The 27609-nt window shown below is 38.5% G+C and overlaps 3 protein-coding genes across 5 annotated transcripts in view; all 3 read left to right on the top strand.

The window, feature by feature from the left end:
* Positions 1 to 6231, top strand: part of dapk1 (death-associated protein kinase 1) — an 86366-nt gene extending 80135 nt beyond the window's left edge. For all 3 annotated transcript variants that reach the window (XM_038298260.1, XM_038298262.1, XM_038298261.1), the window contains exon 26: positions 1453 to 6231. In XM_038298260.1, coding sequence (XP_038154188.1) covers positions 1453 to 2736 — 1284 coding nt within the window. In that variant the 3' untranslated portion in view covers positions 2737 to 6231. The remainder of the gene's footprint in view (positions 1 to 1452) is intronic.
* Positions 6232 to 14711: 8480 nt separating this feature from the next.
* On the top strand, positions 14712 to 18702 carry LOC119791898 (procathepsin L-like). The gene is made up of 8 exons (XM_038298266.1): positions 14712 to 14859; positions 16092 to 16226; positions 16303 to 16425; positions 16869 to 17021; positions 17687 to 17911; positions 17994 to 18162; positions 18252 to 18369; positions 18479 to 18702. Exons 2-8 carry the CDS (start codon positions 16104 to 16106, stop codon positions 18576 to 18578), a joined length of 1011 nt encoding a protein of 336 aa, XP_038154194.1. The 5' UTR covers positions 14712 to 14859; positions 16092 to 16103; the 3' UTR covers positions 18579 to 18702.
* A 3251-nt stretch (positions 18703 to 21953) lies between these two features.
* Positions 21954 to 26809, top strand: LOC119791900 (procathepsin L-like). Its single transcript, XM_038298268.1, has 7 exons — positions 21954 to 22110; positions 22649 to 22771; positions 23911 to 24063; positions 24306 to 24530; positions 24625 to 24793; positions 25812 to 25914; positions 26085 to 26809. Exons 1-7 carry the CDS (start codon positions 21988 to 21990, stop codon positions 26185 to 26187), a joined length of 999 nt encoding a protein of 332 aa, XP_038154196.1. The 5' UTR covers positions 21954 to 21987; the 3' UTR covers positions 26188 to 26809.
* The last annotated feature ends 800 nt before the right edge of the window (positions 26810 to 27609 follow it).

Raw genomic sequence — 27609 nt, 5'->3', positions numbered from 1 at the left:
AATAATGAACTTTATCACAATATACTAATATTTTGAGAAGGGCTTGTACATTCACTCATTATCAGCATCAGCAATCTTTTGTCTTCCCTGGTGTTTATTTAAAAAAACAAAAAAAACTCCATTTTGAAATCCAAAAATTTATGTATAGTTGCAGACTATAGTTGCAGTATAGAAGTCTTGATTTTTCTTTTGCCTTGATGGCAAAGAAACATCCCCAAACCATGATGTTGCCACTACCGTGCTTAAGAGCTGGCGGAGTGCTGGTATTGGAAACCCTCATCTTGACCTCTCCAAATGTGTTCCGCTGGAATCGGATGCTTCCATAATCATTTTGGTGGGCGCATTTCGGAGTATCACAATAGAAGCGCTTGATTGTTGCCCCACAATTCATTTCAAAAATAATTTAATTTATTAAAGAACGATGGAAACCATTTTCGCCTGCCTCATAAATAGAAGAGTTAGAAACACACTTCTCTCTTGACATTTCCGGTGTCATGAACCTACCGCTAATATTAGCCGATATGATAAAGTTAGGACAGTTTGCCTAAATCAAACACATTCATTAAAACCTTGGTCCTGATCTCTGTAGTCTGCTCTAATCTGCCACCTCTACTTCCTTTTTTATTTTTCTGCCACCTCTACTTCCTTTTGTTTTTAACTTAAGCGTCGGACAACATTATATTTAGCATCAACTGGTTAATTCGATCTAATATACATGCCTAATTCACATTGTCATATATATATATATATATATATATATATATATATATATATATATTTATTTATTTTTTTTTTTATCACAAAAAATGGATGGAAAGAGGTGAGTATTTACCTCCACAGACCATAAAACATAAAAAAAGACGTTTTCTGGTTTCAAGAGTTATTGAGCAGATGTTCCTGGATCTGTCTTTGTATCAAACTGGTCTCAGAGCCTTGTTGCTTTTACAAATCCTGATTTTTTTTCTTTTGTTTTTTTTTCTTTTTCTTCCATCTGTTGTGATTGAGTCATAAGGTTGAAACTTGGACTCATTTGGGTTTTATGGACCTTCATCACAGTTATACATCCTCAGTATTGGATGTATTAAAGAGAATGTAGCCTCTGGAAAAGGCCTCATTTCAGGTTAGCAGAATTATCTTATATAGATCCAGATTAATGATGGAAGCTTTTTGATAATGAACACAGTATGTTGCTTTACATTTGCTAAGGTATGTTTTCCAAATGTTAGGCTGGGTTTATGTACATATAGCACACTGCAAGAGTAACTTTAAAGCCTCTGTGGTCAAAATAAAAAAAATGAATTAAAAAGGAACCCTCTGTGGTTATTATTTGAAGTATAATCTCTTTTTTAGCCTTTTAGATGTAAGTCTTCTATCAGTGTAAATGCACTCTAAGCTGCTTTAGCTCCAACTTATCCAACTTCTCTGATTTGTGTCTTTTCCACAAACATCCAGATCAACATCATGCAGAGTGAGACGGTGCAGGACGTCGTCATCCTCGAGCCTCGCTGGCTGTGCACAAACATCCTCGGTAAACTGCTCTCTGTGGAAACCCCGAAGGCCATCCATCACTACAGGGGGCGCTACAGGTTGGAGGAGGTGCAGGCTCTGGCCCCTGAAAGCGATGTGGAGGAGCTGCTGCAGATCCTGGACGCCATGGACGTGTGCGCCCGTGACGTCACCAACCCGTCCATGGTGGATGTTCCCGCCCTGATCAAGACGAACGGCCTCCACCGCTCCTGGACCGAGGAGGAGGATGAGGATTCGCTGATCTACGGCGGGGTTAGGCTCGTCCCCGCCGAGCACCTCACTCCGTTCCCCTGTGGGTTGTTTCACAAGCTGCAGGTGAACCTGTGTCGCTGGAGCCACCAGCAGAAACCTGAGGAAGAAGGTGGGGAGGAGTTGGACGGAGACATCCACCTTTGGACCAACGGAGCCAAAGTGAGCCAAGCAGGGGTGGAGGCCATGATACTGCTGGTCAACCACGGGCAGGGCGTGGAGATCCAGGTGCGCGGACCTGACACAGAGCGGGCCAAGTGCTACACCCTGCTGGACACCATCTGTAGTATAACAGAGAACCTTCTGGCCTCCACGCTGCCTGGACTGCTCACAGCCAAATACTACCTGAGCCCTCAGCAGCTGCGGGAGCACCATGCCCCCATCATGGTCTACCAACCCAAAGATTTCTGCCGCGCTCAGATCCAGAGGGAAACTTCACTCACCAACACCATGGGCGGCTACAGGGAGAGCTTTAGCAGCATCCTGGTGTTTGGCTGCGCTGAGGTTTACCAGCTGGGGACTCTGGGGATGGACATCCACATCTCCGACGTGCCCTTGCTGGCTCGCAGGAAGCTGTGCCGCATGCTGGATCCCCCCGATGCATTGGGGAAGGACTGGTGCCTGCTGGCCATGAACCTCGGACTCACTGATTTGGTGGCCAAACACAGCAACGGGACTCCAAACGGCACGCCGGACTCAGACTCCCAGCGGGCTGAGCTGCAGCCCAGCCCAACCGCAGCGCTGCTGCGAGAGTGGAGCAGCAGAACCAGCAGCACGGTGGGCGTGCTGATGACTAAACTAAGGGAGCTAGGACGCAGAGATGCAGCCGACTTCCTGCTGAAAGCCTCTCCTGTGTTTAAGGTCAATATGGAGGCTCTGAATGGGGCCCCTAATGGATATCCCCCTACCTGCAACGGTGGCACATCATACAACTCAATCAGCTCTGTCATATCCCGCTGACGATTTGCGCAGCTTCCTCACCAAACGTCAGTCTGAAGCGCCCAACCTCTGCTTGAACGGCACAGACTCAGGCCTGAGTATAAAAGTGCAATCATTAGTCCAGCTGCTCGCTCTTTACTAGTTGTTAGATCCAGATGTTACATTTGTGATCTCCACATCTGTACAGCAGACCTTTCTCTATTAATGTCTTCGAATCCCCAAAGAGGAATCCTGTGCTTTTAATCTTGCAGCGCTGCTTAATACTATTCCTCCTACTCTGCTGCACACAAAGTTAAAATAGGAAAAACTAAACCTTGAAATCTCCACATGAAGAAGTGCTGGAGTTTCTAAAAAGTTGGCAGCAGGATGTTTTTGGACCTCTTTCATATCCACCCCCAAAGTTTAGAACTAGATCTGTGTGTGTCAGTGTTTTTAGTAGGAGGCTGCCATCTCTTTTACATTTAAGGTTTTCCCTCCTTTTACTTTTTTTTGTTTGTTTGTTTATCTTGGTGTCTAATTAATAAATTAAGAGCATTTTTAAGAGTGCCTTCGGGGCCTTCTACCTCCCTAAAAGCACAAACGGTCTTATTGTTGCGACTGTGGTTCTTTTTAAACATCTGAAGAACTGTGCCTTGTTCAAACTAAATACCAGAAAAGAATTCAAAAAAGTTCAACATTTAAAGGTTGCATGTTTAGTTTAAAAACATGAAACTCTGCTTATGATAAAAGGCCTTGAAGTTTAGATCTTATCGGGGGGGAGGGGTCGGACCAACCAAAATGATTCAGATTAAGGATTCAGCCCTGGTGTAAGGTTTATCGGACGTCACCAATGCAGATTAAATGTATTCAAGAATAAACTTGTCTCAGACCAATACCTTATGAAAGGAAATTCTTGTACATGCAGTAAAAGGACTCATTTTGCATCAGTATTTAATGTTCCACTTTAGTATTTTACTTCCTCGCGCTGATCTTCCACGTATGTTAGCCGTTTTCATCTGGCGCCATGAAAATCCAGTCCAAACCAGCTCATAATCTGCTGCCCAGATAGCTGATATATTATGTTATATTATTGGAAACATTTTCTGCTGCTTTTAACAAGTTCACATCTCACTGCTGCTAAAAATGGTTAATCCATAGCAGTTGGCTAAAATGCTAGGCTAACGCTAACATGTTTACTCTGTTTTGATAGGACTCATATATTTGTTTTTATCTATATTTTACTGTTGCTGGTTGATCCTCATACGATGTAATAACTGCTTTTTCAGCTGCTTTCAGGATAAACGGGGGGAAATCTGAGAATAGCGGGCAGCGAGTTACATCAGCCAATCGTCTCTTTAACTATTAATGTTATGGCGGTTAAAAAACCCCATCACAGATTCATGAAATCTATATCCACCATGCCGTTTTGCAAGCTTTGCTCATAAACTGAAGCAGCTCATCTCATTGAGGCCATGTTTCATGTAGAACCACTGATGGTTAACAGTCAGTAGGTTCTGGAAGCAGAGTTTAATTCGGACATAGATCACTAAGACATGCTTGGATCGGGACATCTCTAATATCGATTTTGGGTGATGCCTTTTTACAGGTCCCATAATTTTCTTGCCTTTGTACTTTAATCACAAAATCCCTGAACAAAAAGTTTCTTTAACTTTACCCTCACAGTTGAAATAATGAACAATAATTGTATTTTTCTTCATTTTTGGCACCATCCTCTACTGTTACTGTCACTGATTATTTTTAAGCTGCTTTAACAACTGATATTTGGTCATTATGTTACAGTCTGGTTGTGTTTTATTATCTTTTGTTGCTAAATTCAGTATTTGAACAGAACAATAGTATGAGGTAAAACATTTTTTTACCGAGGATTAGAAATATGAATATCTTCAGTTAAAGATATTTTAAATCTGAACCAACAGATAATTTTCCTCATGTTTTCAGCTAATATGTCACTAAAACCTTCGTGGGAAGAATAAACCAAATATTCTGATGTTCTCTATGTTTTGCTGTTATGCAGGTGAGGATGGGTTGCAGTTTCTTGGTCGCAGTTTTGATTTCCTCCTCTAGGTGTCAGCAAACTCAACCCCAGGGGTCTATTGTTTACAGCATGAACTGGGACCAAATTAGAGCTGGGTGGTGGGCTGGTCTTTACAATCTATAAGGAAGTTCTGGGACCTGTAAAAATAAATAAAGCTATTCCTAAAAATGTTGTTCATTTTGACAAAAGGAACTATGGCCATTTTCTCCAACAAAAGAACAACATTTGGAACTTTTCCCCACATAATTATAGGGTCTTATGGAGTGCTGTTGATTGAAATTGACTAAATTGTTCTTGTCAAATGCTACAAACATCAAAAATCATCATGGCAGACAGGGTGGAGTCAAGCTTCTTATTCATCCTAATGAATTTTAATAGGAAGTGCCGTAAAAAAGTAAAAAAAAAATACAAGATAAGCTCGATTTGTTTCTTTGTTTGTAGTTTAGAAAATGTTTCCTTCTTTGCTGTTAAGTAACTGGGCAGCTTGTCACAGTCGGCTCTGATGCTTAAGCTTACCGTCCGCAGTGTCAGGTGTTTTCCTTTTTGCACAGTGGCGTTGACGCCACCTTCTATCAAACTGAATTTGAGCTTCTGTTTGCATCGCTGCGGGTTTATAGCCAGCCACGCGTCGCTTCACATTTTCTTTCACTTTGCCTTTTTACACCATGTTCATAAAAAAGCCAAAGTGATGGAATGAAAGTCGGTGGGAAACGTTTACTGAAGGCAGGAATGTCTCTTTATGTGAGCAGGTTTTCGTGAAGTTCATGCTATTCTAATAAAACAGGAAATATCGTGTCTTTCAGAGCGTCTATTCTGAGTATTTTAATCCCAAGAGGTTTATAGAATTTTGTTTTCTAGGAGTTGTTCAATAAGAGCTTCAGTATTTCCTGTTTCTCACTTCCTCCAGTGTTCACCAACTCAACCTTTTAAGGTTGGTTTCTATCAGCTCCAACTTGCCAGTAAACGCAGCAGACCTCTCCTATTTATGGCTCAAACATAGAGAGGCAAAATGAATGTTGAGGAGGGAATATCTAAAAAAGACTCCATGTGTATAAATCATGGTGGAATAAAACCACCCAAGCTGTTTTGGTGTCCAGGGTTTTCTTGTGCTGTCATTGCCAACGCTGTGTGCCTGAAACGCACTGCTTTAACCTTGTGTCGTTGCCTTGTATAGATCATAGGGAAGGGATGTTTTTCGGGGGGGAAGGGGAGAAAAATGTTTGCCTTTTTCGTCTTGTTTCAGAGAAAACGCAGCACCCCATGTTTTTAAGAACTGAGATTTAACCGAAGGGTTTGGATTTGACGGACAGCTGAAGATGGTTTCTGTTTGATGGAGATTTTGGTCTGATCGCCACATTGCACATTGTCTTTTTGTCCCTATTTATGTTCTGTTCTTATAGCATGTCTGAGAATGCCATGTTCTTATTACTTCTGACGCTTTATGGTGTAATACATTTTATAATAAATTCTTTATTACCTTTTCTTGTCTCAAGTGGTTTTCAATGTAGCTCCCCATAATATGAAAAGCAACATACTTTTAATTTCTTATCATCCAAAGTCGTCGTTTTTCTCTTAATATCACTTCTCCTTGGCTTTGCATATGGGGCTTTTCTTCAGGGTGTAATCCTGCAGACCTAGATTGCCCTGGAGGTTTATTTTCATGTTTGTAAAACCATTTCTATATTTAATTAGGGTCATACTTTGAATCAAAAAGATGGCATGGCCTGTCTGATTTAGAGAAACGGGCCCACAGCATTACAGGTCCTCCATTATACAATTGGGTTGAGGTGATTTTCCATATATATCATTTTTTTGTCATGTCCATCTCCAGTATTTGTGTCTGAATAGTTCAGTCTCGACCTTCTATGACCAACCCCCACGGCTCATGTTAATGTGCCAGTGGAGTGAACTGCTGTAGAAACCGTTTTCTTTTTCATTACTGCCAAACAGCCGCTTGGCTTGATGTGATAAAATCCAGGATGCTGGTCTTTGCTTTTAAAATGTTACCACCAGTACCAAGAAATTGAATTCACTTGGTTCCTTATCTATATAATTATCAACTCTTTATTTGTTTCTGATGGATATTTTTCTCTTATTAGTTTATATGACAAGAATTCATAGTGCGTCATTTCAGGGCACTTTAGAGTGCGAGCAGAACTAATATATTTAAAGAAATAATCAGATCATTCATATTATGTTGATAAACCAAGAGTCTGTTCCAGTTTGGATCAGGGTTAGAAAGCAGTGTGGTCAGTTTGTTATAATGGTTTTCAGGTAAAAGCAATCCCTTGTGCTGAGCAAGCATATGGTAAAAGTGGAAAGGAAAACTTTATTAAAACCGGGCTCATTGTGAGCAGCCATCGGTCCCGACTGACGCAAACAAAAACAAGAAAAAAACAGAAGCACTGATCTAGGAATATGTTCTACGTTGGAGAAAATGTTGAGCTTGTTTAGTTGCTTCATTTAAGAGAAAAAAATTATCAACTCTGAGCCAGTTAGACAATCGATGGGGGATTGAACAGAGCACAGATAGCTAGTGGAAAAAAGCAGCTGATTTGGGGGTAAATGGCTGCTTGACTTTCCAATTATTATACAATGCAACAGGCAATTATGTATGTGGTTTGTCTTGTTTTGTCTGCTGTGTCATCCTGCTCTGTTTGCTTTAAGATCACAGAAAGGCTTCAGGTTTTGTTCAAACGTGTCACGAGGTTTCCTCGGAACAACACCTATAGGACTTGTTTATGTGTTATGTAGGGAGGCCATTAAAATAAGCATGTGTTCTAGTTCTCAGGGTTCCTTAAGTCAAGAGTCAAAACATTTCTTTTTAGCAAAACTTATGGTACCCTTTAAATATTTCTCTCTCTCTCTCTCTCTCTCTCTTTTTTTGTCATTATTATTTTTATGTATTTCTTTTTTAATGCTTTTCTTTGTTGTAATACTTTGAGGTAAAAAGTAGAAAAGTGCAGTATAAATCAAATGTATTATTATTATTATTATAACAGTTAAGCTTGTGACTGTGTTTGTACTACTGCTGAACCTCAAGCTGATAGGGAAGTGACTTATCCAATGGACTAAAAGGCTGGGTTTCATTCTCGGCCATAAACCTATAAGGAAGTTCTCTATAAAAAAAAAAAAAAAAAAAAACACCTTTAGAGGAACAAACACACAACTCTGTCCTCAGGGTAAGGAGATCTGCTGAATCTGTTATGCCACGTTTCTCAACCTTTTCATGTCAAATGTTCCCCTTTAATACATGTTTAGTGCAGCAGACTAATAGAAGATCTGTATTATTGTGATAAAATTATATTGCAGCTATTTTTTTTTCTTTTCCTATCAATAATGTAAAGGGGGCGGGGCCTTGTAGGTCTAGAGCAGAGCTGGGTGTGGAAGAATTAAGATTGCATTGCATGCAAAGAGTGCAATCCAGCTCTGCTACTTAAAGAGTCTCTTTCTCTTCCTTTATTTTAAAGTTGAAGGCAAGTTATCTAAATTGTTCTGGGTGTTTATCTCAGCACATTTTTTTGCATGTTCCAATTCACTTTATTTTTATTTTTAACAAGTTTAGTAAAATTATAAAAAACCTTGCATTGCAAACCTATGCATTTATTTATTTATTTTTCATGAGGTTTTCATCCACATATTGACCACCAGCTGTTCCGTATGAGGCAGAATTAAAGGTTTTCTAAAGGTAAATAGTGGAACAAACTGGATGGTTGGAAAATCAGAATCCAACTTTAAGGAGTTCCAGTTTTAACTGACATGATTCTTTTAAAAAGCTGCCCTAATCCTTTCAGTATTATTTTTATACGAACCAATGTCCATGTCAAATTTATTTATATAGCACTTTAAAAACTGGTGTAAAAGTGCACCAAAGTGCTGTACAAGATCGGCAAGAAAACAAGTTGATAAAAACAGTATCAAAACACTACACCAAATAAATGCCCAGGAATAAAAATGAGTTTTACATAAGTGATTTAAAATGATTCAGGCTGTGGGAAGATCTAATTAGGAAACGTAAATAGTTTCATACAATGGGAGCAACAAAAGAAAAGACCTGATCTCCTTTGTTCTTAAGTCGACTGCAAGGAACTGTCAATAATAGCTGGTTATTTGATCGTAGGGTTCTGGACATAGACTGGAATTTTAAAATCTCCTGAAGATAAGGGGGAGATAGCCCATTAAAAACTTTATGTTATTAAAACAATCTTCAAATCTATTTGATAAAGGATAGGTAGCCTGTGTAGAGGCCAGTATAGGCCTTATATGGTCATGCTACCTGGTTTACCCATGCCTCTATATAATGAATAACTGTAATCAAATGAGGTGTAATGAAGTCATGGATAAGTCCTTTAAAGTCCTTAAACAAAAATACGATTTAACTTTTGCTCAAATCGGCAGGTGATAAAAACTTGATTGAACGACAGAGTTAACTTGTTTATCTAGCTTTAAACAGCTTTCAAAAGCAAAACCAAGATTCCTAGCAGAGGTCTGACAAAACCGTGCTAAAGAACCAAGAATCACATCTGGATTTGTAATGTGAAGACTTTGGCCAAATAATATAACCTGAGTTATTCAAATCCTATGAGTGCAGGTTCATCCCAACAGGAAGCTGTGAGTTGAGCTCACAGATTTTGCCAAGGGAAGTTGACCAAATTCCCAGCCTACAGGATAAGAAGAATGGCTCAATTTGGGCTTAACAAAAACAACCAATATTACCAAACATAGTTGACTGGCCTCTGTAGGTCTTTACTTGATTGTGTTTGGGTATTTAAAAAAAGTCTAAATTCTACAACTAAAATGGGTCCCATTTTTTTCTGCCAAATTATTACCTCCACCAGAGGAACATAAGGAGACATCATTTCATTTATATGTGGAGAGTTCCCTTGAGACGGATTTTCCATCTTGTTTTAATCCCTATGGGTCCAATATGAACATGTTAGCAATGCATATAATTAAATCTTTAACAAATTCCACTTTTCATTGATCTTTTTTTGAAAGAGTAAACTTTTTACATCATTTATATTTGCTGCAACTACTGTGAAATAAACCCAACCCCTAATTTTCCAGAAATATTTTCTCATTTTCTGTGAAAGTTGTGAAACATGAGAGCAAATTCTGCCCAACTCACTCTTACCTCTGCCAATAAATTTGGCTTTCAAAAAAAAAAATAAAAAAAAATAAATATATATATATATTTATGTATAATAAAGTTTAAAGTATTCTTATTGTTTCTTATCTACATCCGATGATAAATCCAATCATTTGTAGAAAATTATTTTTATAGTTTTTATTCCCCTTTTTTATTTCCTGGTACTTAAAACATTATTATCAGATATATTATATTATTAGATGCATGTAAATTATTAATTGGGATTTCTTTTATTGTGTTATATATATATATATATATATATATATATATATATATATATATATATATAGATATAGATATAGATATAGATATAGATAGATACACTATATTGCCAAAAGTATTTGCTCACCCATCCAAATTATTGGAATCAGGTGTTCCAATCACTTCCATGGCCACAGGTGTATAAATTCAAGCACCTAGGCATGCAGACTGTTTTTACAAACATTTGTGAAAGAATGGGTCGCTCTCAGGAGCTCAGTGAATTCCAGCGTGGAACTGTGATAGGATGCCACCTGTGCAACAAATCCAGTCGTGAAATTTCCTCGCTCCTAAATATTCCACAGTCAACTGTCAGCTGTATTATAAGAAAATGGAAGTGTTTGGGAACGACAGCAACTCAGCCACGAAGAGGTAGGCCACGTAAACTGACGGAGCGGGGTCAGCGGATGCTGACGCGCATAGTGCGAAGAGGTCGCCAACTTTCTGCAGAGTCAATCACTACAGACCTCCAAACTTCATGTGGCCTTCAGATTAGCTCAAGAACAGTGCGCAGAGAGCTTCATGGAATGGGTTTCCATGGTCGAGCAGCTGCATCCAAGCCATACATCACCAAGTGCAATGCAAAGCGTCGGATGCGGTGGTGTAAAGCACGCCGCCACTGGACTCTAGAGCAGTGGAGACGCGTTCTCTGGAGTGACGAATCGCGCTTCTCCATCTGGCAATCTGATGGACGGGTCTGGGGTTTGGCGGTTGCCAGGAGAACGGTACTTGTCTGACTGCATTGTGCCAAGTGTAAAGTTTGGTGGAGGGGGGATTATGGTGTGAGGTTGTTTTTCAGGAGCTGGGCTTGGCCCCTTAGTTCCAGTGAAAGGAACTCTGAATGCTTCAGCATACCAAGACATTTTGGACAATTCCATGCTCCCAACTTTGTGGGAACAGTTTGGAGCTGGCCCCTTCCTCTTCCAACATGACTGTGCACCAGTGCACAAAGCAAGGTCCATAAAGACATGGATGACAGAGTCTGGTGTGGATGAACTTGACTGGCCTGCACAGAGTCCTGACCTCAACCCGATAGAACACCTTTGGGATGAATTAGAGCGGAGACTGAGAGCCAGGCCTTCTCGTCCAACATCAGTGTGCGACCTCACAAATGCGCTTCTGGAAGAATGGTCAAAAATTCCCATAAACACACTCCTAAACCTTGTGGACAGCCTTCCCAGAAGAGTTGAAGCTGTTCTAGCTGCAAAGGGTGGACCGACGTCATATTGAACCCTATGGATTAGGAACGGGATGTCACTTAAGCTCATATGTGAGTCAAGGCAGGTGAGCAAATACTTTTGGCAATATAGTGTAGATAGATAGATAGATAGATAGATAGATAGATATATATACACACAGACAGAGAGACAGAGAAAATACTTTTACACAAAGTTTTGACTGTGACTGACAAAAATAACACAAATAACTGTGAGGAGGGAACAGGGGGCAGACAGAAGACGCTCACACATGTCTGCAGAGCGTGTCTACTTGATTAAGTCAGTTGATTACATATCTGCTGTTCTCAGCAGAGAAAATGCCAGGAAATCATTTATTTTAGGAGCACAACCTGTCACAGAAGGTTGGAGAACATTATGCATCCAGCACACATGAGACAACATTCAAATTTCCCAATCAGATTATATGAATTGCTCTTTGTTGGGTAATTTGATCAGATTATGGTGTTAAAAGCTGCCCTCTGCCTTGGTGTCAGATCTCTCTGTCAAGGCTGTAGCTTCAGAGCATGGAATAATAAATTAAAAAATTATCATATCTGTCCTCTATACTTTCTAGGGTTTATCAGCTCCTTGTTCAGTTTAGGATTGAATTTAGGTGACTTTTGGACCTGCCCATGACTGCTTTCTCCAAGAAGTCATGAAATGTAGGAGTGGAATGATTGAGTCACCATTTGAGTCATTAAACCAAGTGCTGCTGAATTTTAGGCTGGGTTTCTGCATACTTGCTGTAGTATCATGAGACAGTGCCTCGTGACTTTGGGTAATTTATATTCATGTTTTTAATCATATAGAATTTTATCATCACAGTTTGATTCTTTTGCTTCAGAAATTGATTTTACTGAAATATATCCCAAATTATTGTCGGCACTCTTGTTAGTGCTAGTTAGAAAATAGGTAAAAACCTTTAAATTAACAAGCTGGTCACTGATGACTAATCTCACACTTCAAAATCTAAAAACAAATTAAATATTATTACATAAAAATATTAGAAATGATTGCATAGTAATTACTTACACAATAACTGCAGGTAAAAAATTTTAAAATAAAAGTTTAAAGCTCATTCTTAGTGACCTGTAGCAATTAGCAGCATATTTGGAGTCAATGAGTCTAATTTCTATCTACAGTTTCATGTGATGTGCTTTGCAGAAGGCAATTTCCCTCTCCTACCATTACAAATGTAAACATGCTGCATTTGGTTAAAATGACAGGTTTTTCACATGAAACTGAGTGCTTTGCTTAAATATTGATCATTAGAGCAACAAACACTCAAGTTGAGCTTGATGTGATAAAGGATGAACATGTGGAAAAGCTTCCCACACCCCTTGGTTCATAAGGAAGAACAGTAGGTCTAGATTCATTCCAAAGACCCTGTGAACCTCATCAGAGTAGATGACATCATGAGCTTTTTAAATACTAGGAAATACATTCAATAAAGATCTGATGCGCTCCAGCAGAAAACTGAGAACTGGTCAACTTATTCCCAGGATGAACTCACAGATGTAAATCATTTTGAAAACCTCGCTGGTGAACTGATGGGAATCGATCAGGAAGATGTGGTCAACCATACGAGGACATAAGCTCTTATTTTCTCTGCATAACTTGAGCGTGATCAAGCAGATCCTTTTTGCGTAAGAGGAAAACCTGCTGATGTGTCGAATGTATGTAAGCGTAGTCGCTGAACATATGTCTGGTTTTCAGCAGAAAGGAACAAAACAACAAAAACAGGTTCAGTCCTGACTGTCAGTGTGTCAGTTAGTGTTTCTCAATAACATCAGTCACATGAGCATCAGCATTGATTGACTCTGCCTCTGATCTGCCAGCAGTTCTCAGAAGCTCTGTAGTGAAGGAATGCATCATAAGTCCTTTGGTGCTGTCTTCTGTTTGGAAAGGGAGAAAATGTTAAACAATTGTGACGATTTCTATTGATTTATCAATGTTCTGATGGACTGGATGACTGCAGCCTCACAGCATTTGCATGTTCAGGAGATTTACTCCTTGTTATCTTTGCTGGAATAGTAGACCTCTAAGATAAAGTATCTGAAACTGAGAAGCCTTACAGTTTAAACAAGGGTCAGATAGGCAACAGATATGGATGTTCTGCATTTAAAAAGGAGTCTATTTTCAGTGTGTTTTGCAAGATTTTACAGCTTGATGTAACAGAATAATGTAATATGCTGACATATACAGATTTGTCTAACAACAACCTATTAAAAACTTTAGAAGTGCAGGAATAAAATGATTTCATTTGTCTCATTTGTTTCATACTCATGAAATGCATTGCAGACCTTTCAATACCCTTGTATTTAACTTCCCATTAATCCTTTCCCTTGTTGAAGAAGAGCATCCCTGCATTATAGTGCTCCCACCACCATGTTATTGTACTGAGAGTGATTCAAAGAACAAATAGAATGACAATGTTAATTAGTGTAAGCAAAGCCTGCTGTATCAAGATGTATAAAGTCATCCAAATGTGACAGTGTTCCTCCTTCTGAACATGTGTGAATTAGGAATGAACATTTATTGTATTCAGTATATTTATAACAATTCTCATTGTGGATTTTGAATTATGACAGTCTGACCTATTAACCACAAACGCAGATCGTAATTGACATTTTGACTTTGTTCTTCAATACCGGTGGCATCAGAGCATCAATGTATTTCAGTTAATAAAAATAAAAAAAATACATAATGCAATAACTGTGTGCAGTTTATAAATAAGATTCAGGTGTTCAATGTACAACAGGTGTTCTGAAGAAGCCTACTTCAAAATGTTGTTTGAAAAGGTGATAACAAAGTGATATGTTTGATTTGGGGGCTTTGACGACAGTAGAATAAAATCACAGCCATACAATAGCCTAAGTTAATATGTTATGGAGTTTTTATTACTTTTTATAACAATTTCTATTGCTATTACAGCATAATTGAGTGATGGGATTTTTACTTCAAGTTGCCCATATTTAGCTTTACTTTTATAGATTATAAACATGTGTTGTGCTTTGAACTGGTCCCAAAAATGGAATAAACAAGTAGAGATGCTGCTGATGCTGGAGTTATGTTTCACCTGAATTTCTCAACACAGGTCTCCTCTTTTTATCCTTTTCTTTTTTAGTTTGAGTCTGGGGTTTTAAAGCCTGAATTTGAATAATCCCAACTAAAAGATAAATTGATCATAAGTGAGTCTTTAAATACTTTTACATGTAATAATCATATTAAAACTGCTGCAACCCTTTTTTTCAACGTTAATCCAGGGGGAGGGAATCACGTGCTTGCAAGATGGCGTAATAACAGAGGCGGGCTTCCAGTGGGGAAAACGTGGAATCAACCAATTAGCATTAAGCACAAACAAGTTTTTTAGCCAATCAGAGAGCTTTGTGGGATGATCCCAAGCTCCCGGCTTGGCCTTCATAAAGTGTAGCTCGGCTAACAGAGGAATTGTTTTCTTGTTCTTCTTCAAGAAGGTGTTAAAAGTAAGTCTAAACATTGAATGTCTATTTAATATAGAAGACGTAATTTCCAACGAGTTATTATTTGATTTTATCAGTATTTTAAATATAATGGACAGTTTTTTCGTTTTCGTAAACGAGGTTCCAGTTTGCATTGACAATTTGGCAAATTTTAAAAAATCACCAGGATTGTCATCCTCAAAGCGGGACAAAAAAAATAATTGTCGTTAAAAGATGAGGCTTTATTGTTTCTTATTCATTCGGCTAAGTTTTAACGTCGACCTAAATCGTTCTTTTCAGAGTCGCCATTGTTTTTCTTCTCGCTTTGTTTGTTGTTTTTTTTTTTTTTTGTTAATCAGAACCGAACATCTGCCGGTCTATGATCAGGTGCCTAGGACCGCTATGTGCCGGTTTCAGTTTTGATTTTGTTTCGGTTTCCTGGTGTGGAGGACGTTTCGGTTATTCCTGGCTCTGATCCCACGGGCAGCAGATCCCGTGACTGAGCCAAAAAAAAAAAAACCAGCAGGATCCGCTTGTTGTTTGGATGAGACAATAAAAGCCGGAGCACAGCCACACAAGGAGTCATCGTTTGCGTTATTATAGTTTATACCTTCTTATTGTGAGAAAGTGAAGATCGCATAAGTTTGTGGTCTATTTTCTTAGATGAAGAGAGTTGGGAATGACTCTGAAGTTAGCTTCCGAATCGAAGCTTCAGTGACTAGGCCATTTGGCCGAATTGAAAACAGCTGCTAGAGCAAAACGTTAAAGAACAAATCATCAGAATGAAACATACTAAAACAAATACACAAGATATCGCATAAGCTGGCATTGCAGCCTGTGGTGAATAATTTTAACTACAGATCTGAATAGACAGAGTGATCTGTCTGCAGTAGAGCTATGTGGTTATTTTTTCCATGGTGGACAGTAAAGGCACCATTTACAATGAAATGATTTCATACATCTTTAAATGCTATGTAGAATAATCCGATTTTGAGAGATCCCCTTGTATTTACCATGGGAAAAAGGCCTTTATGCAAGCTGTGAATCATAGCCCAGCTTCTGTGTAAATGACTCCAGACCTGACTGGACTGCCAGGAATTTGCCTTTGGAAGTTACACAATGCTGAGCAGTTTTTGAGAAAGCAATTATAAATGGTTTCATGCATAACTGATGATGCCTTACTGCTACTGGGTGTCTGAATCTGCTCTGAAACCAGATCCCTGGAGTTGTTTACTGGATGCTTTTGTTTGCTGCAGGAAGCCACAGCTATGCTGCCTCTAGTTGTTTTAACGTTGTGCCTTGGCGTGAGCCTGTCGGCCCCCAGTCTGGACCCACAGCTGGATGAGCACTGGAACCTGTGGAAGAGCTGGCACAATAAAAACTACCATCAGGTAACAGGAATTGTTGTTGATTTTTCTTTTCTTTGATATTTGCTTGTTCTTAATCTGTATTGTTGTTTTGTTAAAGAGAGAGGAAGGCTGGAGGCGGCTGGTGTGGGAGAAGAACCTGAAGAAGATCGAGCTGCACAACCTGGAGCACTCTATGGGCAAACACACCTACCGGCTGGGCATGAACCACTTTGGTGACATGGTGAGGCGATGCATTTACGAGCGTTTATTCTCTGATGTCACATAATGGACCTTAGTGAAGTTCAGAGACTAATGTGTGATTTTATGTCGTTAAGAAATAACTATTATGTTCTGTCTTAAATGCTTAAACTTTTTTTAGCCTGGTTCTTACTGTTTTTATATATTTTTTTTCTTTTATCTGATTGTCTAGTCTTTTTTTATTTTCTTTTTTGTATTCTTGAAAAATGTTTTACCTAGTTTATTAAAATAGTAATTGTTATGTAAGTATATTGGATTAACAATCTAACGTGAAATTGTGGATAAGAACGTTTTTTGATTTTCTGAAACAAGATGTCTGTAGAAATGTTAAAATGACCATTTTTGGGAGGAAAAACACACAAAATGAGACTGGTTTAAACTCTCGAAGTGGCAGAATTGTTTCACTCTGAATGCTCTTCCTTACAGACTCACGAGGAGTTCAGGCAGATCATGAATGGCTACAAGCGCAAAGGTGAAAGGAAGGTGAAGGGCTCCTTGTTTATGGAGCCCAACTTCCTGGAGGCTCCACGTGCAATTGACTGGAGGGAGAAGGGCTACGTTACCCCCGTCAAAGACCAGGTGATGCACCCCAAATTCATCTTTTACTGTCAGGCTTGCTCTTCTAAAACAAGTCTGTCATCTTAGCCGTTGTTATGTGTTAGAGGTACTGTAAATGTATTACTGTGATAACCTGAGAGCTAGTGACTCTCTGGTAGTTTGCAGAGCAGCTGTTTTGATTTGTAAACATGACGCATTGCAGCTTCAGGGTTTATTTACTCGCTAATCAGGACCATGAAGACTCTGTCCTCAGTAGAACATGTTTTGCTTGCAGACTGAGATAAGTCGGCCAGTGGGGGTTGTTTTTTATCATCTTTGTGCTGTACAGCATGTTCTCCACACCCCTTTGCTTTATATTTACCGTGTTTGCTAAAACATCTGACATTTTTATATATATATATATATATATATATATATATATATATATATAAATAAATATATAATTTTTTTTTTTTTGCTTGAATTGAAAAATTGTTCATGCTAAGAATGATCATTTTTCTTCTTTTTAACACGGCCTTTGGAAAATAACACTAGTCTAATAAAATGGCATCAGTCTGCGAGGTCGCCTCCTGGACGTTTATGGGAACTGCAGCTCATTGTTTCAAACCAGTTCCTTCATTATGGGAGTAATTGGGTGGGATCCATTTGAAAGCAACCTGACTCCATCTTCCTTCTCTCCTCTTCAGGGTCAGTGCGGCTCCTGCTGGGCTTTCAGCACCACAGGCGCTCTGGAGGCTCAGGAGTTCAGGAAGACTGGTAAGCTGGTGTCTCTGAGCGAGCAGAACCTGGTGGACTGCTCCAGACCTGAGGGCAACGAGGGCTGCAACGGCGGTCTGATGGACCAGGCTTTCCAGTACGTCCAGGACAACCAGGGTCTGGACTCGGAGGAGTCGTACCCATACAAGGGAACAGTACGTTTCTCATTTGAATGCTCCAGGATGTTCATGCGCATGTCCCAGCTCCAGACCCATCTCACCTTGATCTGTATTTCAGGACGACCAGCAGTGCCAGTATGACCCCAAGTTTAACGCAGCCAACGACACGGGCTTCGTCGACATTCCCAGCGGCAGTGAGCGCGCTCTGATGAAAGCCGTGGCCTCCGTCGGACCCGTCTCCGTAGCTATCGATGCCGGTCACGAATCCTTCCAGTTCTACCAGTCTGGTGAGTTCATCACATTGTCGAACATTAACTCTGTGGATAACGAGTCTCCCGCTCAACTTGACTCGGTTCCTGATTCCTTTTGTCGTTAGGGATCTACTATGAGAAGGAGTGCAGCAGTGAGGAGCTGGACCACGGCGTGCTGGTGGTGGGGTACGGCTTCCAGGGAGAGGATGTCGACGGCAAGAAATACTGGATCGTCAAGAACAGGTCAGTGAGCCTTTGGAGGATAAAGACATTCAAGATCTGGTTCAGTCTGACAGACAAGCTGGATAAGGTTCAGGTGAAGAGTTTTCTGACCCGTTGTGTCTCCTTACAGCTGGAGTGAAAGCTGGGGCGACAAAGGCTACATCTACATGGCCAAAGACAGGAAGAACCACTGCGGCATCGCAACGGCGGCCAGTTACCCACTGGTCTGATGGCTGCAGCCCCACCCTGCAGCCTTGTAGTGTTTTAACTGGAATAGTTTGGGTGAAGAGACAAAATGAAGCTTGAGTCGAGCAGAATCATCAGTAAGGAGTTTCTGCTGCGTTTCTTGAGGAGGAAACTCGTTATTTTAGGGAAAAAGAGCCGTTTTATGGCCTGGTTTTACGACACTTTATTGTTTGTTTTTTCTGTCCTCAAAATGATAGTTTTATTCAGTGTAAATATGTGTACGCTACTCTGGAAGTGATTCGTTAAAACCTAAAACGTTTTTTTTTTTTTCTACTTTTATCATGATCAATTAAAGATGTGAAACACTAAAACAGTTTCAGTTGTGCTTTCATTTATCTATAAAGAGGTAATTGAAGACTGAAATAAACCACTGGATGCTTCAGAAGAAGCTGTGCTCTTATATTGGGTTTATAAAGGATCTTTGTCTGGGTTTAATCACACTTGATCTGACCTTTGGTGCTTTGAAAGACCTGTTCTGTTCCTACAGGGGCTTTTATTTCTAATTTTCATGAATTGCAAACTGATTACCTGCCGGTGCTTCTCAAATTGGATTAAAGTAAACTCCACTCTCACTCTTTTAGTCATGAAAACCCAAATTCAGTTCCTCAGAAAATGAATGTATTCCATGTCAGGACAGGGAATTAACTGTGTGCTTCGTTAGTCCTCCGGCACCATGAACCAATGAGGCGCTCTGCTGAGGTGTGATGCAGACCCAGGTAGCTTTGGCAGCTGTTGTCATCTGTATTGCTGGTTCTGGCGTCTCATCTTTAATTTTAATCCAGCCAAACATGGTAGCATCATGGGTGATTGGACTGGCTGTTGGAAAATCAAACAGCAGTTTCATAAAACCTGCCAGCAGAAGCACAAATTGCTCTAAAATGTTCTGGCTGCTGCTCTGTCTTTTTAACAGAACCCAGTGGACTAACACCAGCTAATAACGTTACAACCTTAATCATTACTGGACCTTTCTGTCTCGGTCACCATAGACCTCCATTATTTGAATGTCAGCAGACAGCAAGAAGCCTCCCAGATCTCCAGATGCATTTGAGATATCAAAAAAGTACTCCAGAGTGTTGTTCAGCATGGGGGTGAGTAGAAAAGGAAGGCTAATCATGTTTTGGGTGTACTATTCCTTTAAACTCTTCAAATAGTGTCTAAAGCTTTACAGTCATTAAAGGTTATGGTCATCCCTGCATATTTCTCTGACACTTTTTCCTTCCACCTAACTTTCCTCAGATGCAGTTCTCTGCAAACAGTTGGCTTCAGTGCTGATGCTTTTGTCTTGGAGGATGTCAGTGACAGCTATGAGGCCGACAGTCCTCGACACCATAATGTTACAAGCATAACATTCGTCTTATAAAAAAAATTCACCCTTTCCAAGAAATTACATTTTACAATAACATTGGTTAGCTATAGCCTTTAGCGTTAGCTAGTGTACTTGACGTCATTAGGACTGTTTATGATGCATACCACTAATAATTTTATCATTGTGAAATTAATACTTTACATATCCTGATGAGATTTTAAGCATGGCAAAAAAAAAAAACACTTTAACTTATAGACTTTTTTTATTGGTCTTTTGAATTCGTACACCTCCTCTAGGACTTAATTCTTTCTAATGAGTCAAAGGAAACATAGCAGCTTCATATCCAGCCAGTGTATAAGACATAATGTAAAAAAAAAAAAAAAATTGTTTATTACAGTTTGAAGCTTTAATCCACGCAGCGGTTTCTCTGTTTTATCTTTTGGATCCCATAGTGAAGCTATTTAAACAGTCTCTTCTCATGAAGCTCATATTGCTGAGTGATTAGCCTGCAGAATAGGTTCACTTCAGATCATTAATTTGTTTTCCCAGCTTTTCTTTTCATTACACTTTCACAAGTACAGAGCAATGAAATTAACTCTCTGGATTTAACCCATCCCCCTAGGGAGCAGTGTCCTCAACAAATGCCATTATATGGTTAAAGTTGCTTACGGTCTCTCTCAGGGACCCAGGAGTGGCAGACTGTGGGAGTGGGGCTTATACTCAGAACTCTGGATTCTAAGCGCCATGCCCTAACCACCAGGCCACACTCCCTTAAAAATAAAATGACTGAACTTTATTAATCTCACACTGTAGAAATTCACCTCCGTATCTGACCCTTCGGCGCCCGGGAGCATTATGGGATCAAAGTTGGTTAAGGTCTTACTCAGGGACCATGAGTGGCATTCTGCAGGAGTTCGACTCAGAACCTCTGGCCCCCAAGCACAGTGCTCTAACCACTAGACCACCACTCCCCCTTTGCTTTGGCTAGACTAGTGTTAGGACTCTTCATTTATAAAGGAGAAGCAGATAAATGATAGATTAGGCTAGGAAGTAATTACCCTTTTATTGGGCTCTTTAGTGTTAAATTATTAACGTGATTCAAATTTCATTTATAATCATGTGTTTATTAATTTACAGTTTTCATATGTGTAAATTTCTTCTATAACTACGATGGTACCTTAACATGTGAAACAACCATAGGTCAGGTCGTATTACCTGTTCCTCCATGACTACTTTCAGCACTTTTTCCAAGCGAGGAACCTCATCACCTGATAAAACGTAGACCACCTAGACAAACGGACCAATCAGAACGCTTGACACCTTTCTAGTCTGTCTAGTCAGGTCTTTAAAAGCATCTTGACCCTCTGCAGAAAGGATTCTATCCTCTGAATCTTCTTCATCAACAGAAAGGGTGCTGCAGCAAGTTTCAATATTTATACCTACATTTTCAGAGGTAAAACTTTTTTTTTTTACATTTTCACCACTCAAATATCATTGATCTTAAAATGGAAAATGTTTTTCTGTAGGTTTTGTATTTATGATTAAGTGCCTTTTTTTTTTTCTTTAGAATTTTTCTTTCCTATTCTCACAAACACTGTATTTCAGTACACATAACATGCCTTCTATAAGGCCTTTTGTTAGAGTTTTGTTTCATTTCTTGTTAGATAAATGTATTTTACTGCTGAAGACACTGCAGTTTTTATGTTATTAGTGGATTAATAATGCTGCTGTTTTTTTTTTTTTATGTTTTGTCATAAAAAAGCACACTTTACATTTTACCGCATTAGAGTTAGGGATTTACTGGTTTTATGTGCATTTTATCATTGTTCCCATTTTTGCTTTATTTTATTTGATATGCTATTTTGAGGGTTAAATATAAAATATGTTTTTCCTAGTATGATTATGAAGAAGTTTATTTTAGTCTACTTGTTGACAAACAGGTTCTGTGTAAGAATTCCTTAATTATGCAGTTATCAGTAGAAGTAAAGCTCGGTTAAGAGTTTAACTATGTATGGAGGTTATACATTAGTTATGCATCCTGTCTATTGTATTAAATATGTTTTCACCTTTTAAGGAAGATCAGAACAATGCTGCATTTAGTCGTAACGACGTTCCACGTGACTGCAGTCCTGGGGGCCCCGAGACGAGACCCACAGCTGGATCAGCACTGGGAGCTGTGGATGGACCGTTACAATAAAACATACCATGAGGTGAAAGATGGCTTTAATTGATGACTTATGAAGTGCGTAGTTTGAATACAAGTACATCCCACCCAAAATACCTTGATATATGGCAAAATAATATAAAAAAATAATTAATTAATTAATTAAAACTGAAGTAACTCAGACAAAGTACAAAAAGATGCAACAAAGGTAGAAAAAGTTCTTTTTTTCTTAGACTTACTTAGACTTAGACTACTTTTATTGTCATTTTGTATACACAAAGTGTATACAAAACGAAATTTCGTTTGTACAGCTTTCATGACATTTCCAAAGTGCAGCAGTAATCAAATGTAAACAGTGTGGGAGAAAAAAAAGATGTAATATTTTACCATGTTGTCCTATACAAATCATTTAACAGTCTATTCATACATAAAATAATGAACGCTCCCATTATAAAACACGTTAATTTTGATCAAATTTGAAATAGCCAAGGTCACTCTGCCTCACTTGTATGCATTGCTGTAAATCTTTACTATCTAATTTTGACCAGAAACAGCTGAGTCATTGTAAGTTTGCTTTTTTCCAGAAAGAGGAAGGCTGGAGACGAATGGTTTGGGAAAAGAACCTGAAAAAGATTGAGTTGCACAACCTGGAGCACTCCATGGGCAAACACAGCTACCGGCTGGGTATAAACCATTTTGCAGACATGGTAAGACTTCAGACCTGCATCCTCATAACTATAACCTGAGAAGGTAAAAAGGTGCTTCAACAAAAATGATGCTACTGAAAACATTTTGCTTAAAATGTGTGGAAGCTATTGATTGCAGTTGATTCATATAGAGCAACAGTAACTGCTGGATAGGTACTGTTCTCCCAGGTAGATAGAGAAAATGGATATATGAGTTAATCGGTTTGCTTCAGTTTAAGCCTCCATCATAGTTCCATATATTTACTATATGACAACCTTGTTGTAGGAGGGATAAAGGAAGAAATCTCCATCAAAAACAGGATCAGAATAGGCAGCAATATGCAATAAGGGTTCACCTTTTTTCTTTATAATTGCCTTTTTTTCCCTTCTATATGAACTAAAAGCTTTAATTGACCTTAGAGCCGCTTCTCTTCTAGAGCTTGATCCAAATACAGGAAATCGGAGCCCTCAGCTTCTATTACTAGCTACGGTTTATTCACCTTTCATGGCGTCAACAGGATCATTAATGTAGGTAGCAAAGGGACACCAGCCAGCTAAGCCAATTATCCCCACAACCTGGTCCTCAGGAAGTGGAAGGTGATGAGTATAAATAACTGTGAAACAAAAGCAAAATGAAATTTGACTTTCAATAGTTTTTATCGAATAGAAATCTGAAATGTTTGGAGTACATTTTTTCAATAACTTTAAAACTGATACTTGCAAATATACACCAACTATTTACTCAGAAAAAAATACCAAATAAATAAAAGGAGTGCGTCTGAGTGTACTTTATTCTGATCTTGAATTCAATGATAACAGGAGCTGACCCATATGAGCCGTTAGAGTTGGCATGAATGGTAAGTACCAAATAGGTGAACAGCCCTTTTTTAAAGTGAATGCTCATAGTGTAATAAAATTACCTTACAGGCTGTTTCCAAAGTCTAGTAAAACAGAAAAGACTTCTAACTTGTTTGCAGAGAACTAAAGTTTTAATGGCTTGCCGTAAAATAAACAAAAAAAATCCCCCAAGAAAAATAAAGAGATCAAAAAGTAACTGAGTAGATTCTTCCCTAAAACATCTTTTTTTCTTTGTTTTGTAATCGGACACATCTAATGAATTGTTGAAGATTGTCCTAATTACTAAAAAATTCTTCCTACAGACTAAGGAGGAGTTCAAGCAGATCATGAATGGCTACAAACCAAAGGCAGAGGAGAAGGCTAACGGGACTTTTTTCAAGAAACCCAGCTTCCAGAAGGTCCCTGATTCTGTAGATTGGAGACAAGAGGGCTATGTTACACCAGTTAAAGACCAGGTAACAAGATCTGCATCCTCCTGAAAAGTTTTGTGAAGAGACACTGTCACAAATTTTACCTGCCTTATCTGAGGACAAACAAAGCCTGTGGATGCCTTTCCGATGCATCACACCCAAGTCATGCATTTTAGAAGTCATTTATAGCTAAACCTAAGGAAACTTTATTGTTATTGAACTTTGTGAAGTCAGATTATTTGCCCACATACCACAACCTGACACCATTCTTCAAATGTTGTATTCAGGGTCAGTGCGCCTCCTGTTGGGCTTTCAGCGCCACTGGCTCTCTAGAGGGGCAGCTGTTCAGGGCGACTCGCAGACTGGTTTCCCTGAGCGAGCAGAACCTGATGGACTGCTCTAGATCTCTAGGCAACCATGGATGTGACGGTGGTTTAGCAAAGAAGGCCTTTGAGTATGTTTACACAAACGGTGGGCTGAACTCTGAAGCATCGTACCCGTACCTGGCAAAGGTATGTCAATATAATGACAGTTAGGAAGCAAGTTTTACATCCCAGCTCCCATCCTTAAGGTCATTTAATGTGAAGCTCAACTTCTTGTCTCCAGGACAACCCCCAATGTTTCTATAATGAGTCCTACAATGCGATCACCATTGATGGGTACGCCTACATCCCCAGTGGGAGTGAAGAAGACCTGATGGAGGCTGTAGCCACCATGGGGCCTATTTCTGTGGCTATAGATGCCAGCCGTGATTCCTTCCAGTTTTACCAGTCAGGTAAGCGCGTTAAACTTTTAAAAAAAATTATTTTTTAACAAAATATATATCCTCCAGCCTAAAAAAAAAAAAAATTCTAAGGGATAAAATGACACTTATACTGTCACATTCTTACTCAATGTTTTAATAATAATAAGTGTTGTTAGTTGACCATGTTTTTCTTTTATTAGTTTAAAAAGAAAGATTTCACCCATTTCTCTACAACAATTACTACGGTAAATACACTATGTCTTCCTTGCCACATCCAACAAAGTTAGATAGAAGTGTGCTTTTTTTTAAAGTGCTCTATAAAATTAAGATCAAAAGTTGTGGTAGAACTCCTATTTAAAAGAAAACATTAATTAAAGAAATCTGCCCTGTAAAAATAAAAGATGTTGCAGACAATATAATCTGGGTCAACAAATGGCCCACGTACTATAATCTAGACACCCAACAGTTTTGATCTCTAAAATCAGCTGTATCATTTTTAAATTCCTTCTAAGAGTTATTTTTCTCTGACAAGGTTACTGCTTCCCAAAAACTCTGATGTATAAATAAAAGCTGCTAAATATATAACAATACAAAATAAATGATAAATGTTTAACTTTATTTAGCTTTGACTTTTAAAAGTGATCAAGTTTAAATGGGGATTTTATAATGCATGTGAAATAACATCTTTGGCCGTAACCATTTTATGACAGCCTAATGTATCACTTTAGATACAAAATGAATAGAGGAAACAGGCCAACACTTTATACAACTTTGTTTTAGGTTTATTTTGTGTGAAATCATTTGGTATATTATTAAATTCAAAAGTACATTTTTTAAAATATCTATTAATCTTTAAGAGTTGAAACATACAGGTTTAAACTAAGTTTTTGATACAAGATTATTCTAATTTAATTGAATCCCAGATGGAGGATTCCTAATGAATCACAGATCCTAACTTCCAGACTTTATAGGCATTCCTGCTCCCATTAAACTCAGTCTAAAATAATTACTGGGAAGGTAGCATAAGATGGTTCTCTGTGTGTTTAAGGCATCTACTATGAGGAGGATTGTAGTAAAGAAGAGCTCAACCATGCCGTCCTTTTGGTGGGTTACGGCTATTCTGATCAAAATTACTGGATTGTTAAAAACAGGTGAGTGAGATCTTTAATACTAATATCTTGCTTGGGTTTCATTCTTTTCTTGTGTTTAACCTAAGCTGTTTTAAAGTGAGGCTTATGAATAGAATAAGGTTCTTAGGGAAAACATTGTACATCCTAACTGCAGTCAGCATGGCTGTGTTAATCATTTTCTCTCATTGCAGCTGGAGTGAAAACTGGGGCAACAATGGTTACATCTACATGGCTAAGGACAGAAACAACAACTGTGGCATTGCAACAGATGCTACTTTACCAATTATCCTTTGAGCAATATTCCATGTGACTCCCTGCAGCTTTTTCTGCAGGAAGTGAGACAAAGAAGGAGATTAAATTCTCAAAGTTTAGCTTATTAGGCAGTGCAATGATTTAGGCAAACAGACTCATATTATTTATGTACGTAATTGATAAAATATATATGCTGCTGCTTGTTTACAAACATTTTCTGGTTTCATTATTATTTTCAGAGGTTACAGAAAGTAATAAAGGACCTAAAACCATTTGGTGTGTGAGATCCTTTATGAACATGAAGCATCATATAGCAAATATCCTCCAGAAAACAGGCCTTATAGTTGACTCTCTACCCACTGTGAACCTAATACTTAACCCTAAACTCTTTTTTAAACTTTAACATCCTTTTATCGTTTAGATGGATATAACAAGACAAGACTTCAAGCACAAAAGCTGGTCTGCATCTGTAGGAAAGATTTCATGTCTGTAGGGCCACCAAAGACTCCTCCATTGCTTACTATTCAGGGTATCAACACTTATAACACGCCCTTTCTAAAATATAAAATAACATATAAAAAATTAATAAATTATTAATTTTTTAAATACCGGTAATTATATTTTTGTTCAGTTTTCATTTACTTGCATAAACTACTATCTGGATTGATTTTATTTTAAATACTGTTAAAACAAAGATTAAAAACATAGGTTGCAATTTTAAAAATAGTATTTTTTTCTTCCTCTTTGTTTTACATCATAAGCTTAATAATAGTCGGATAGATGAAACCTTATGAAATTAGTTGTTATTCTTCTACAAACCCAAATAAGGTGGAAATAAAACGCTTTCGTCAAATAATGGAAATGTAAAATTGGAAAGGTTTAACGTGTATGAAAGATGATGCCTTAAAAAGGGATCATAAGATCGTTTACTTTACTGGTTAAACCAGCATGATGAGAAACTGATGGGCTGTTTAAACCCAATGGAATCATATTACTTAATGAATGCGTCTACTTCCCACAACTGTATTAATAAAAACAACAGATCAATGAGAAATATCAGTCTGTTCAAAGGATCAATTCAAAGCTTTAATCGGTTATATTAAAAATAGGAAGAAAATAAAAATAAAAAGTTGATGCTTATGTTTATTAATTGACAGAGTGAACAATGCTGGTGAAGATTCTCAGTCATCTAGACCAGTGGTCCCCAACCGTTTTTACACCATGGATCGCTATATGTCAGACAATATTTTCACGGACCGGCCGGGTGTTGGGGGGTAAATACGATCAAGTAAAATGATACGACTGGCATAAAATCAAATACAAACAGCATAAAAATAAAACAAAAACAAAAAACAAAAATAAAACAAGCCGGTCCCATCTAGGCTTAATCGGAGACAGTGACACACGAAGTGTGCTCCTGATGTCCAGTCTACTCCGTAGCTTTGTTTTGGTCGCTGTAACTGC

This window comes from Cyprinodon tularosa, unplaced genomic scaffold, assembly GCF_016077235.1.
Source record: "Cyprinodon tularosa strain WSP-4 unplaced genomic scaffold, ASM1607723v1 ctg404, whole genome shotgun sequence".
Classification (NCBI taxonomy): domain Eukaryota; kingdom Metazoa; phylum Chordata; class Actinopteri; order Cyprinodontiformes; family Cyprinodontidae; genus Cyprinodon; species Cyprinodon tularosa.
This window is presented reverse-complemented; position numbering and strand designations above follow the sequence as displayed.